This window comes from Anabrus simplex, chromosome 1 (assembly GCF_040414725.1).
Source record: "Anabrus simplex isolate iqAnaSimp1 chromosome 1, ASM4041472v1, whole genome shotgun sequence".
NCBI lineage: Eukaryota > Metazoa > Arthropoda > Insecta > Orthoptera > Tettigoniidae > Anabrus > Anabrus simplex.
Window position 1 is genome coordinate 372,371,954 of NC_090265.1, and position 14,397 is coordinate 372,386,350.

The following is a 14,397-nucleotide window of genomic DNA, read 5'->3' on the forward strand; positions in this document are numbered from 1 at the left end:
TCGGTTATAATCAAATCTTTCGAACTCGACTGCGACTTGCATTACGAAAAAGGGTCTGTCTTTATAATGAAAACTCTCCATATCTCTTGTGAATGGCAGTTGCCAGGTGAGCCTGCCGTTATAACAGAAACTCCTGAACTCGATTGTGATTGGCAGCAGGAATTGTGGCCTGCCATTATCCCCAAATCTTCCCCAATGCCTACCTTACATCGGAAACAACGTATTCCGTACTCCCTGTTTTGTTTCTAGGATAGCGCTAAGAGGCATGCAATTTAATATAATCTTACTCACTGCCTCTACAGTAATTTACGGAGAAATCCGTATACAGTGCAGAATACCGTAGCGAAGCACGGGTACATTTGCTAGTATATAGCCTATATCAAAATGAATGTGTGTATGTCTCGAATGGACTCAAAAAATACTGGAGTGATCTGTCTGAAAATTTCACAGTTAGTTCTTATTACTCTTGAAAGAGTTTAGGAAGTTGTTTGGACGAAATCTGATGGGTAGTTCGGCATAGGGTGTGAGAAGGGTGAAAAAAAAAAAAAAAAAAAGGGAAAGGCGAGTAAGCCGCATGACAGGTCTGATCAGTGGGTTGCCTGACCAACAGTATGTGAAGATTATGACGTGTTTCTTCAAACTTATCTTCTTCTTCTGCTTCTATAAACGGTATATGAAAATGAAAAGTCCAAGTTCAGTCTTCATGGCATAGGGGGCGAGAAGGAGTGAAGAAAGAACATATCGAAAAAGACAGAGATTACGGTTGAATGTGTATGTTTCACCATAGCTCTCAACCAAACTAGATTCACATAACTTACCATCTGGAATAATTGATGTAGGGGCAAGAAACCCCTAGCATCTCTGTGAAATGTAAAAATCCGAAAAAATGACCGATATTAGTGGTGAGCGGTAGCTGAGATGAACCGTGACACTCTGGATGTCGTTTGAGCCAAAGTTCATTCCTAATCGGGATGGTGATTAGAAGGGGTGAAAGGAATGTCGAAAATGACCGAGACCATGGATGTACGTGTGCATGTTCCAGCATAGCTCTCAACCAAACACTACACTCATAAGAATTACTGTTTGGGAAAGAAAACTCTATGGTAAGACACCTATACGGGCGGGGATGGAAAGGGGTGAAATATTAAAATAATAGGAAACGACCAATGTTCAGAGTGAAAACGATGTTAGTAAATACAGTTTTTCTTTTGCATTTAATTACTCGGTTTAGTAACATCTAACGCGGTTGAATGAATAAACGCGGGCGAATCCGCGGGCACCTGCTAGTGTAATATAACATAGATCATTTTACCTCTCGCTCAGCCACACTCCTCCTAATTTTTAACGATATTCTTAGCGATACGTCTTGGAAACAAAGTGCTCTATACGTAACCGTTCTACAGGATATCTTTATCCCATATTTATTCCAATAATAAAATATAATATTAATTACTAATAACGTTTTCTTTGAATTTGTATTTATTTATATACGTATTAAAACAATGTTTTTGTGTTAATATTGATGTCATATTGTTTTTTGTCGATGTGCAGATCCTTTAAGACTTGGGGCAAACCACAGAGATCGCCGATCTGAGGATATAAAAATTGGTGGCAGGCTGTCCGTACTGTTTCTTTTTTTTTTTCTTTTTACAATTATTGGCTTTTCGTCGCACCGACACATAGAGGTCTTATGGCGACGAAAGCATAGGAATGGTCTAGGAGTGGGAAGGAAGCGGCCGTGGCCTTAATTAAGGTACAGCCCCAGTATTTGCCTGGTGTGAAAATGGGAAACCACGGAAAACCATCTTCAAGGCTGCCGACAGTGGGGTTCGAACCTACTATCCTACTATGCAATCTCACAACCGCGCGCCCTTAACCGCGTGGTCAACTCGCCCGGTGTCACTGTTGTAACGGCCGCAGGGTTTTGAGGGTTTCGTACTCTTACTTATTAAATAGTTCCCGCTGTTTCAATTCTTCATAGTAACGCCTATTACGGTCTTTCCGTTTCATATCTTTTATTCCTTCATCAATCACTTTTCTCATTTCAACTCTTACTTTTGCACGTTTTTGCTGAATCTTAAGCAAATGTTTCTTGTCCATTATTAAATCTGATGTTCTATACAACCGACCACGATATATTCACAACGACGGATAATTTACAACTGAGCGCGCGAATCAAGACAGCACCACCTTATATCAGAGCATGCGTGTGACCTCACATTTTTAACACAAATTTTACCTTATTTTGAAATGATATTTTATGAAAACTAAGTTTCAGATTTTCTTTTCATATTTTTTTTCTACAGGTAGCCTCCTCTCTTATCTGTTAACTGAGACATCAAACATAATCGTACATATACGCGTTCTCCCAAAATACTAAAAGCGTCTTAACATTTTTCTCTACATGTACCCGTTGTCAAGTAACTTAAGTCCACGATAAAAAGGCAGATGGAGAGTGAGTGTCTGCCATTATAATGAAAACTACTCAACTCGATTGTGACTGGCAATAGGTAAGAGGGCCTGCCATTACAATGAAAATTCCCTAACACGGTCTTCACATGAGACGTATTGTGACTTCCCCGTCGTGTTTCTGGAATAATGCTAAGAGCTATGCACTTTAATGAAATCTTACGTATTCACGTAATTATGTATAAAATGTAGAATTTCGAAGTGCAGCACGGGTACATGAGCTAGTTTATAAATAAACAAAGAGTGCTTATTTTTTTGTTAGGGGCTTTACGTCGCACCGACACAGATAGGTCTTATGGCGACGATGGGATAGGAAAGGCCTAGGAGTTGGAAGGAAGCGGCCGTGGCCTTAATTAAGGTACAGCCCGAGCATTTGCCTGGTGTGACAATGAAAGGGTGCTTAGATGCCAGAGATTAATATCAGTAAATGTGCAAGGAGCTCCTTTCAGTCCCAAATTTCGACACTTCGGTGTCTCTGAAGATCATCGCTAGTTCAAGGGACGTCTAATTCAATAATAATAATAATAATAATAATAATAATAATAATAATAATAATAATAATATGTCCGCGTCTGTGGTGTAGTGGTTAGTGTGATTAGCTGCCACCCCCGGAGGTCCGGGTTCGATTCCCGGCTCTGCCACGAAAATTTGAAAAGTGGTACGAGGGCTGGAACGGGGTCCACTCAGCCTCGGGAGGTCAACTGAGTAGAGATGGGTTCGATTCCCACCTCAGCCATCCTCGAAGTGGTTTTCCGTGGTTTCCCACTTCTCCTCCAGGCGAATGCCGGGATGGTACCTGACTTACGGCCACGGCCGCTTCCTTCCCACTTTCTTGTCTATCCCTTCCAATCTTCCCATCCCTCCACAAGGCCCCTGTTCAGCATAGCACCTGGACGAGGTACTGGTCATTCTCCCCAGTTGTATCCCCCGACAAAGAGTCTGAAGCTCCAGGACACTGCCCTTGAGGCGGTAGAGGTGGAATCCCTCGCTGAGTCCGAGGGGAAAGCCGAACCTGGAGGGTAAACAGATGATGATGACGATGATGATGATGATGATGATAATATACTGATGGGTTACTGAGTAGGCCCTACTATACTATTTAATTTTACAGCCAGACTGAGTGGCTCAGTGGCCTTTCCTGGCAGGGCCTAGTGTTTACAGTGCACTAGGTCTTCTGGTTTAGGCTACTGCGTTTTTGTTACATTCATTGATCTGTCTCTGTCTTATCCTTGGCTTTGACAATATGAAAGTGACTGAGGTATGAGCGATGCTAGAAATGCCATTCCTTATGCAGCCAGTCCCTTTTATGAATGGTGTGAAAATGTTACTCTTAGTGTCGGTTGTTGCATGCATTTCAGTGGGCTTGGCAGACTGATATGTAATAGCAACTTCTGGCTCGGTGGGGAAAGCAACGGGAAACTACCTCACTTCTCATTTCCCTACCACGCCTCTTCAGTGATACCTAGGTCATCTATGACATCTGATGGCAGAAATTTTGAGGATCCAACCAGCCATCGGGCTGAGGACTGAACATACACACGAGTGGCTCAGACGGTTGAGGCGCTAGCCTTCTGACCCCAACTTGGCACGTTCGATCCTGGCTCAGTTCCGTGGAATTTGAAAGTGCTCAAATGCGTCAGCGTCGTGTCGGTAGATTTACTGGCACGTGAAAGAACTCCTGCGGAACTAAATTCCGTCACCTCGGCGTCTATTATTATTATTATTATTTTACTCTCAGCAATATATTACCTTTTTATTTGAAAGATATTGCCGGAGATTAACTTACAGTGGACTTTAAGGGACCATGGAGTGTCAAATATATCCCCTGAAACATTTTCTGTAACATGGCAGTTGCTTTACTGACATAAATCTCTCTCATTTAAGTACTCTTAAACATATTTTGACTCTGTCAGGATTCGATCCCGCAGCTGAAAGCCTTATCAATTGTATTAGCTTTCTTCGGCTTCAGTCAAGCATATTGAAACACATTGCTCTGTTTAGAGCTGCCTTTGCTATGTTTTAAGGTCGCGTATTTACATGTAGATTTTCTGTGACGCTGAAATAGACAAGTTGGTACTGGGAAGTTTGTAGGCATTGTCATCAGAAAGGTACAGCCCTCAGCTTTCGGCTTGTATGAAAGTGAGAAGCCACTGAAAATCGTCTTAAGCAATGCCACAGTGGGGTTTGAACCCACAGTCTGCTGAATACCACGTAGTTAACTCTCTTAGAGTTACTTAAACAACACTCCTTTAAACTACAGTATCATATCTTCTCAGAAGGACTATTGGCTGCACGATTGCAACACCACACTTTTTCTCGTCATGAAAGATAGTCTTCATACATAAAGCTAGCGCGATGGATCACTCATTGAGAGCCTGTTGTATCACGTGGAAGGTTATGTTTCACTTTCGGTCACCTTGCCCAGGTCAGTGGGTCGCCGGACCGGTTGTGATGCGGTGTAGTGAGGACCCAACCTCGAGATCACAGGAATGTATGCAAGTGGGTCAGGGGTGTTGCTGTGGTATGTCTTCCGCACTCGGGCAATTCCTACATTCAATGCTTTGTAATATCCCAATTCATCTTCTTTTTCATCATCAGACATATGACTTGAAAACAAAGCGTTCAGCGAAAAGTTCATTGTCTTGTGAGTTCTACCTGCTTGGTTTTTCACGCTGTCTTGCGAGAATCAGAGTGCTGGAATTGACAGTGTAATTCCTCGGCTACGAGAACTTTCAGCGGCCATGCTAAGGATTGTTTCCTCGTAATCATCATGTCCACTAACGTGAAGAGTCCTGGGTTTGATTATCCTCAACCCTGCTCGAAATATAAAACGTTGATATGATCAGAGAGTCACACACCTGGATGATGTTGTAGCACAGAGGTTATCAACAACCTGCGTACGATATGCACCAATCCTAGTCCTCGATACATGTCTCATGAAGTTTTGTTAATTGTCTGTATCTTCTTATAGAATGGTTGCAGGTCAGCATTTGCACGCCATGCAAACGGTTTTGTTCAGGCAGCCTCATTTTCAATTCTAGCCCCAGATATTTTCGAAATCCACACACTGTTCTAGACACCACATTGAAACTGGCTATCAGACATGAGTTCATACACATAAGGTACACAGTACAAATACTAACTCAGTCTCACGGACAAATGTGTAGAACCTTTCTTCAATCAATACTGATCTGCATTTAGAGCAGTCGCCCAGGTGGCAGATTCCCTATCTGTTGCTTCCCTAGCCTTTTCCGAAATGATTTCAAAGAAATTGGAAATTTATTGAACATCTCCCTTGGTAAGTTATTCCAATCCCTAACTCCCCTTCCTATAAATGAATATTTGCCCCAGTTTGTCCTCTTGAATTCCAGCTTTATCTTCATATTGTGATCTTTCCTACTTTTATAGACGCCATTCAAACCTATTCGTCTACTAATGTCATTCCACGCCATCTCTCCGCTGACAGCTCGGAACATACCACTTAGTCGAGCAGCTCTTCTTCTTTCTCTCAATTCTTCCCAACCCAAACATTGCAACATTTTTGTAACGCTACTCTTTTGTCGGAAATCACCCAGAACAAATCGAGCTGATTTTCTTTGGATTTTTTCCAGTTCTTGAATCAGGTAATCCTGGTGAGGGTCCCATACACTGGAACCATACTCTAGTTGGGGTCTTACCAGAGATTTATATGCACTCTCCTTTACATCCTTACTACAACCCCTAAACACCCTCATAACCATGTGCAGAGATCTGTATCCTTTATTTACAATCCCATTTATGTGATTACCCCAGTGAAGATCTTTCGGAGAGAGAGAGAATGTTAAAATATTTATTATGAAATCTCAAAATGGTATAAAATCTACCGTTAAAAGGATGTCCAAGACCTAAAAATGGTCTACGCAGTCATTTAATATCATAGAAGGCACACTTACATTTTTGTATGAGTCAGTGCTGATGAACATTATTTACACGTTACAGTGATTTAACCTGTGGAATTTTATGTAATTAGTGTTTGCTACTTTCTCGTAATGATTATTACTCGCCAGAGTCGTCATTTTAATTGCGTATTTTATTTATGTTCCTCTGAGTAAGTCTTCGCAACCTGATTTTATTTAATTATGTGGTATTGTGTAGAGTAATGTTAATGAGTAGAATCTTGTTGAACAAACCTCTTTTTCCAACTTTTCCTCTCCTGACTTCGTATACCTGGTTTGTATTGTTTAAATTTACATAAATAAATAAATAAATAAATAAATAAATAAATAAATAAATAAATAAATAAATAAATAAATAAATAAATAAATAAATAAATAAATAAATACATATTTACGGGTAGCTTGTCTGTGACTGTATAACTATATACGTTTTTGCTGGATATAATTCAGTATCTGTGCTACTTCTGTTACAACCATACTGTTCTGGTATGTGTAACAGTGTGTAAATAATTATACAAACCTAGGTTTACCTGAGAGTCCAGCATACTGGTACAGGATAACATCTCAGCATTTATGTGGCTATATTAAAAAAGAAACAGTAGTAAAGAATCTTGGACACTAAGACCCAATTGGGTGAATTGAAATTTTTGAGATAGCAGAGTACTAAAATATGAATGAATGTGTTCTGATTGTAGGCCTATACTGTATGCGGCAGGAGAAAGGAGACATAATTTCTTGTGAAAATGTATCATTTGAACTGCAGTAAAACCGTGGCTTGAGTCAGACTCTTCGATCATCTCAGGGCACATGTCCAGTGGTAAAAAATGTTAAAGACCGACGATTTATAATGATTATAGTCTTAAATGTAAAGCTTAATATCGAAAATGTGTAGGATTATCGAAAGTATGGGCATAAATAAACATTCTAGCCGCTGGAAAGAACGTTATCTCAGTTAAAGAAATTTCGGGGTTACCAAATTTGGTATATTTAGAAGCATGCTCGAGGTAGCGTTAAGTGATTCTTTCTCGTGAGGTAGACTCTGTTAAGCTCAATGGTCTTGGGTAACTCCGCCAAATAAGGCACGATTCTCAACCAACTGTGAGTCGTTACGGGAATACTGACTCTCTCCAATATACTGTAGTGTTATAGCCTCGAGATGATAAGTTTTTCTCAGTCCACTTTCTTGGTTGAATGGTCAACGTCATGTCTTACGGTTTCCGGCGGGCTCGGTGATTTTGGCCGCGTATATTTAATTCGTCTCACTCAGGGACTGGGTATTTGTGTATGTCTCAATGTACACTTCTTAATATATCCACAATCCTGTTATTCCCCTTAGAAATACTCAGTAGTGAAAAGGTTATTTCCCTCCACAGGAGCTAGCGTCAAGATGGCATCCGACTGTAGAACTCGTCAAGTCTACATGTGCGAACCCGCGATCCCTCAAGGGAGGGAGCAGAAGAAGAAGAAGAAAGGTTATTCTCAACTATTGTATTCTAGATTGTTAGGAGAGTTTTGTCGGACTTTCATCGTATGTTCTTCTAAATCAGCATTCACTTCATTTATATTTCTAGAAGTGTAAATTGCCGGCCTGAGTAGCTCGGACGGTAAAGCCTTCTGAGCCCAATTTGGCAGGTTCGATACTGGTATTTGTAGGTGCTCAAATGCTCCAGCCTCTCGTCAGTAAATTTAATAGCACGCAAGAGAACTCGCGCGGGACAAATTTCTGGCACCTCGGCGTCTCCGAAAAACGTAAAAGTAGTTAGCGGGACGTGAAGCAAATGGCATTATTATTATTAGAAGTGTAAACACCTTCTAGTTGATGTTCGACCTCAAATTTTTTTTTGCTAGGGGCTTTACATCGCACCGACACAGATAGGTCTTATAGCGACGATGGCATAGGAAAAGCCTAGGAGTTGGAAGGAAGCGGCCGTGGCCTTAATTAAGGTACAGCCCCAGCATTTGCCTGGTGTGAAAATGGGAAACCACGGAAAACCATCTTCAGGGCTGACGATAGACCTCAATTTTAGGGGAAATACTTTATGTACTCTGATCTATCACAGACTAAAAGGAATGGTTATCATAATACATGAAGAAGAAGCTTCATAAAAGAGGCTAATCCACTTCATATAAGGGAATATTTCAATGAACCTTGAATTTTGTTTTAGGTGAGGCCACCAAGTAATGGAGTAACCTTAACTTAGTAAATAAAGACCTTGATGTGGTCATTCTGTGTTACTCAATGCTAACCTGTGTTTTAAATATATTTGAGAACTAGGTCACTCTTTGTTTCGTTTCAGTTCCAACGCCAGACTAAATAATAAATTTATTTCCAAGAAAACACATTAGCCTATAAAGAAACAGAGGATTATTATCGCCTGTAATATGATAAACTTGGACAATGCATTCGGGAGATAGTAGGTTCGGACCCCACTGTGGACAGCACTGAAGAAAATTTTCCGTGGTTTTCCACTTTCACACCAGGCAAATTTTGGGTCTATACCTTAATTAAAGCCATGATCAATTCTTAATCACTCCTAACCCTTTCCTATTCCATTGTCATAAGACCTATCTGTGTCAGTGCGACGTAAAAAGCGTAAAAAATACTTGGTCATCATACATGTTTACTTTCCTTATCAGGGACTGAAGTGTTACCACTCGTAGCCACTAGGTGCAGTAATAAATAAATAAATAAATAAATAAATAAATAAATAAATAAATAAATAAATAAATAAATAAATAAATAAATAAATAAATAAATAAATAAATAAATAAATAAATAATCTGCATTTAGGGCTATCGCCCAGGTGGCAGATTCCCTATAGTTTACCTAGCATTTTCTTAAACGTCTTCAAAAAACTTGGAAATTTATCGAACATTTCCCTTGATAATGTATTCCATCCTCTTATTCCTCGTCCTATAAATGAATATCTGCCCCCATCCAACGTTGTCTTCAACATTATCTTCAACGTTATCTCCTACTTTTGAAAGCTTCGCTCAAACTTATTCGGCTAATATGAATACTAGATGGAAGAACATCTTTCGCTCCATGCTTTCTAGGCAAGTGTTATAACTTTTTACAAAAGGGGAAACGAATAAAATGGCTTAAGAGGAACTGATTGTGTTTGTGTTTCAAACCTTCTTTCTTTCTTTCTTAATCTGTTTACCCTCCAGGATTGGTTTTTCCCTCGTACTCAGCGAGGGATCCCACCTCTACCGCCTCAAGGGCAGTGTCCTGGAGCCTGAGACATTGGGTCGGGGATACAACTGGGGAAAATGACCAGTATCTCGCCCAGGCGGCCTCACCTGCTATTGGAAAGGATATGCAAGGAAGAGGGAAGGAAGCTGCCGTGGCTTTAAGTTAGGTACCATCCCGGCATTTGCCTGGAGGAGAAGTGGGAAACCACGGAAAATCACTTCGAGGATGGCTGGGGTGGGAATCGAACCTCTACTCATTTGACCTCCCGAGGCTGAGTGGACCCCGTTCCAGCCCTCGTACCACTTTTCAAATTTCATGGCAGAGCCGGTAATCGAACCCGGGCCTCCGGGGGTGGCAGCTAATCACACTAACCACTACACCACAGAGGCGGACTGTTTCAAACCTGTGACTCAATATTCTTGTTGTTTACGTTCGACTTCATCTCGAAGTTTGTGAGGAATTCGTTTTTGAAGTCTGAATGGCCCAGAAAAGAAGAAGGATTTCTTACAACTACTGAGAATTCAGTTAAGTCAAGAATATTCAGAGAACTAAACACACCACTGGGAGAGGCTGAAAGAAACTATACACTCTCCATGTGATAAAACTCTTATGCCGAGCTGAGTGGCTCAGACGGTTGAGGCGCTGGCCTTCTGACTCCAACTTGGCGGGTTCGACCCTGGCTCAGTCCGGTGGTATTTGGAGGTGCTCAAATACGTCAGCCTCGTATCGGTAGATTTACTGGCACGTTAAAGGACTTCTGCGGGATAGAATTCTACCACCTCGGCGTCTCCGAAAACCGTAAAAGTAGTTAGTGGGACGTAAAGCAAATAACTTATTATATAGAGCTCTGAGTTGTAAGGAAGAAAAGCATCGGGATTGGTTCGACAAAAATGACCAGGAAATACAGTCTTGTTTATTCTAAAAGGATAGCTGCTGAAGTTCGGCATAATGACTTTCACACTGTGTCAAAGAAAACAGAATTTCAAGAAATTAAAACTGAAGTGCAACGGATAGCCTGCATCCCGAAAACTGAATGGTGGAAGTCCACATTTTGAAGATTCTTTCAAGAGACACGCGAGTTATTCAAAGCTAAGAAAGCTATTTTTGGGCAAAGTTTTAATAAAATGAACTTTGTTAGGATCAAGGAAGAAAACTTTACTTCTCAAATACTGTATGGTGGAACTTGAACTGCCTTCCACACTGATTAAATAACAGACATCAATTCAACAAACAAAAAAGGGTAATAAAGCGGCTGAAACTGACGGCATCCCTTTAGAGTCTGGAAGGAAAGTGGTTATAAACTTATGGAGCAACTATGTAGCCTGTTTGTTAAAATATGGCGTAATGAAGAAGCCTACCTGTTTTCCTGAATGTTCTGATCATCGCCGTATTTAAGAAAGTTGGCAGGGCAGATTTTGACAGGTATAGATGTCTATCTTTGCTCTCTACTGCGGGGGGGGGGGATATTGCACTATTTTAGCAAATCGGATGCTGCTTAAGAAATTATATCTGGAATCCAGTGCGGTTACAGACAAACACGAGGGACAAGAGATTTGTTTTCACTGCACACCAACTGAAAAATATAGAGAACAAATCAATCCAAAATTTTAAGGCTTTCCTGGATATTACAAAAGCATTTGACTCGATAGACTTTCCTGCAAAAGGGAAAATACGGCTTTCTACTAAAATTCATCTCAGTTTCAAGATCACTACCTGAAAACATGACAGCTACAGTGATTACAAACGAAACAAACGAAGAACATTTCTAAATAGAAACTGGGGTAAAATGGTGCTATATTATAGCATCAACACTCTTCTTCATGTGTACTTCTGCCATCATATCTCCGGTTCATAAAAATCTTCCATCTGGCTTTTCTATTACTTATCACACAGACGGTAGAGTCTTTAACTTGAAAAGCGTGAAAGCCAATAAAAAGCAACCATTACATCCATTACTGAATGAGGGTTTTTACGTTGGTTATAAAAACCTGGGTCTGAAAATCTTAACGCGTGAGACCAAGGCTTGGTGCCATCCTGCACCACGAAGCCATCAAAAAGCAGCAGACGCCGGGCTGAGTGGCTCAGACGGTTGAAGCGCTGACCTTCTGACCCGAATTTGGCACGTTCGATCCTGGCTCAGGCCGGTGGTATTTGAAGGTACTCAAATACGTCAGCCTCGTGTCGGTAGATTTACTGGCACGTAAAAGAACTCCTGCGGGGTGAAATTCCGGCTCCTTGGCGTCTCCGAAAAGCGTAAGAAGTAGTTAGTGGGACGTAAAGCAAATCAAATTATTATTAAAATTAGCAGACAACTGTGTTAACGAGGAAACCCTCCGTAATGCTAATATATTCCCCTATCTTGGTAGCCATCTCTCATCAGCAGTTGATATACTGTCGATACTGAAGTACAACGCCACCTGAGATGTGATGGAGCCTCATGAAAAGCACAAATATTTTATTAATGTTGTAGTAGTTCCATCACTCCTACCACTCGTAGGCGACATATCAAATACCTTGAAAAATACAATCAAAGATGTCTACGGAAGATTCTCAATATCACCTGGCAAGAAGTGAACTAACGTCAGCGTTCTAGAAGAAGTCCTGTACTAGTGTAGTGTCTATGATCGTGCGGAATCATATGCGGTGGACTACGCTTGTGATTCGAATGTCTAACCAACGTCTTCCGAAACAAATGCTGTACTCAGAAGTGATGGTAAAAGGAACATTACTGGCCACATTACGTTTTAAAGACGTAATCAAACAAAACGTCAATATCTGTTACACTACCCTGAACAACATGGAAGGTCTTGATCACGATAACACTGCTTGAAGAAAAGCCATATATAGTGTGGCTGAACAATTTCAAAACCTCCGTCATCAGCCTAAGAAGGAAGGTGAGCTAAAATTGAAGCTCCGGTAAGGTTTTCAAACAAAGGGACTTCTTCTAGGAGGGAAATCTACGCACTGTATGGGAGAATATGTGATTTAAGGATTGGTCTTTTCAGCCATCTGTAGAGACACCCTTAGAATTACCTTATGCTGTATAGGAAGACTATCATACTCATTTACGAGTTATCGCTCGATGACGACGACAATCAGTAACGTAAGAAGTAAATTAAACTGGAAGATGATAGGAAAGGAAAGGAAAGGAAAGGAAAGGAAAGGAAAGGAAAGGAAAGGAAAGGAAAGGAAAGGAAAGGAAAGGAAAGGGAAGGAAACGAGAACAAAATAGAGCTGTCAATACACTCTGTGACGGCTGAAGAAGCTTGCCCTTAACCTCAATAAGTGACGCTGAGTGGCCAGCTCTATGTTCGATAGCGTTAAGACCCTGGTGATTATCCCGTTACTCATTGGTGTTACAGAATGAATGCACAACTGGATTATTTGCTTCTATAGAAGAACTCCTGAGTTTCTGACGGGAAATCGAACGCAAGTGCTTCCGCATGAACCAGTATCGTTTTGTCTGCACCAGCTAAGGAGGTTATACTAAAATCAATAGCCATGACTCAAGGATAATAGAATACATCTTGATACTGAATAAATATTTTCTCCAGCCACTATCAGTAGGATAGTGGATACGATGATGTAATAATAAACTGAGGGAATGGTATAATTGAATTTCCTCGTGCAGTGTAAAGTTCAAAGGCAAGGTACAACTTTACAGTCTTAGCAACACGTAACACAACATTAAATGCACATGTGATGGTGCTGATTGTGAATCATATCCGTATTACACTATGAGCGTAAATTATCATTCATGGCTCCTTGTTATCCTAGACTGAGATACCTCTCACAAGATGGGATTAATATTATTTACCGTATGTTATGCATATAACCAGTTAATATTTCTGACTGCACAACACATTATTAGATAATTTTATACCTACATATTACTCACGCACCTTCTGACGTAAGAAGCAAGATATATTTTCCCTAACATCGATTTTATACTTACAAATATTTTATCGTATCTGGCAAGTAAGAGAGAAGGTGCTTTTGAAGTCCAGTAGCATGATTATTTGCATCGTGAATGCCATTCAGTATGTCACGGATTGTCTGATTCTATTCCAGTACGTTGAGGGTATGACTGATGGGGTTTGATGACTGAGTGTTTCCGTGATAGTGCTGATGTTTATGATTGTCGTCCAATGCTTGATAAGTGACCTAAAGATCATATTCTGAGTTTAGAATCAGTGCTCTGTAATGTTCCATGTATTCTTCCTTTTCAAGTGCCATCTCCGGTCCCCCAGACATTGGTGATCACCCTTTCTTTAGCTAACTTGAAGAGTGGGCACACTTCCGAATTCTGATGATTATAGGTGACATTAACAGCTTTGGAAATATTCAGAGTTCTTGTATTGATAATCTCATCAGTTACAGTTTGAATATCAAAGGAATGTACTTCACTTCGAACGGTTTTACTACCTTAGCTTCTTCCATTATTTTATGGAGATCGAGCGAGTTGGCCGTGTGGTTAAGGTCGCGCAACTCTAAGCTTGCTTTCGGGAGATAGTGGGTTTGAATCCTGGGAACATGCCTTTTTGAACTTCTCCTTTTTTCTTATACGAGAAAAATCAGAATCACAAGGAAGGAATCTCTGTCCACTAACAAGAAACGGTTGATCTATACTTTCAAATAACTTATTCGCACTCGCATAAGAAAAACATCAACGGAAATAAGTGAATGGCACATTGCATATTTCATACGCGAGAGCTTTGGGACTTAGCACTACAGCAGTCTTTTTGGTGGTCTCAAGGCCTCTCTAGTCTTCTCTGGGATTTGCCCCTGTGATGTTCC

At 40.6% G+C, this 14,397-nt stretch overlaps 1 protein-coding gene across 1 annotated transcript in view; it reads left to right on the forward strand.

Moving 5' to 3' along the window:
* Positions 1-1,005: 1,005 nt before the first annotated feature.
* Positions 1,006-14,397, forward strand: part of NT1 (Neurotrophin 1) — an 86,177-nt gene continuing 72,785 nt past the window's right edge. Inside the window, exon 1 of the mRNA XM_068226826.1 lies at positions 1,006-1,023. Within this exon, the coding sequence (XP_068082927.1) occupies positions 1,006-1,023 (18 nt within the window). The remainder of the gene's footprint in view (positions 1,024-14,397) is intronic.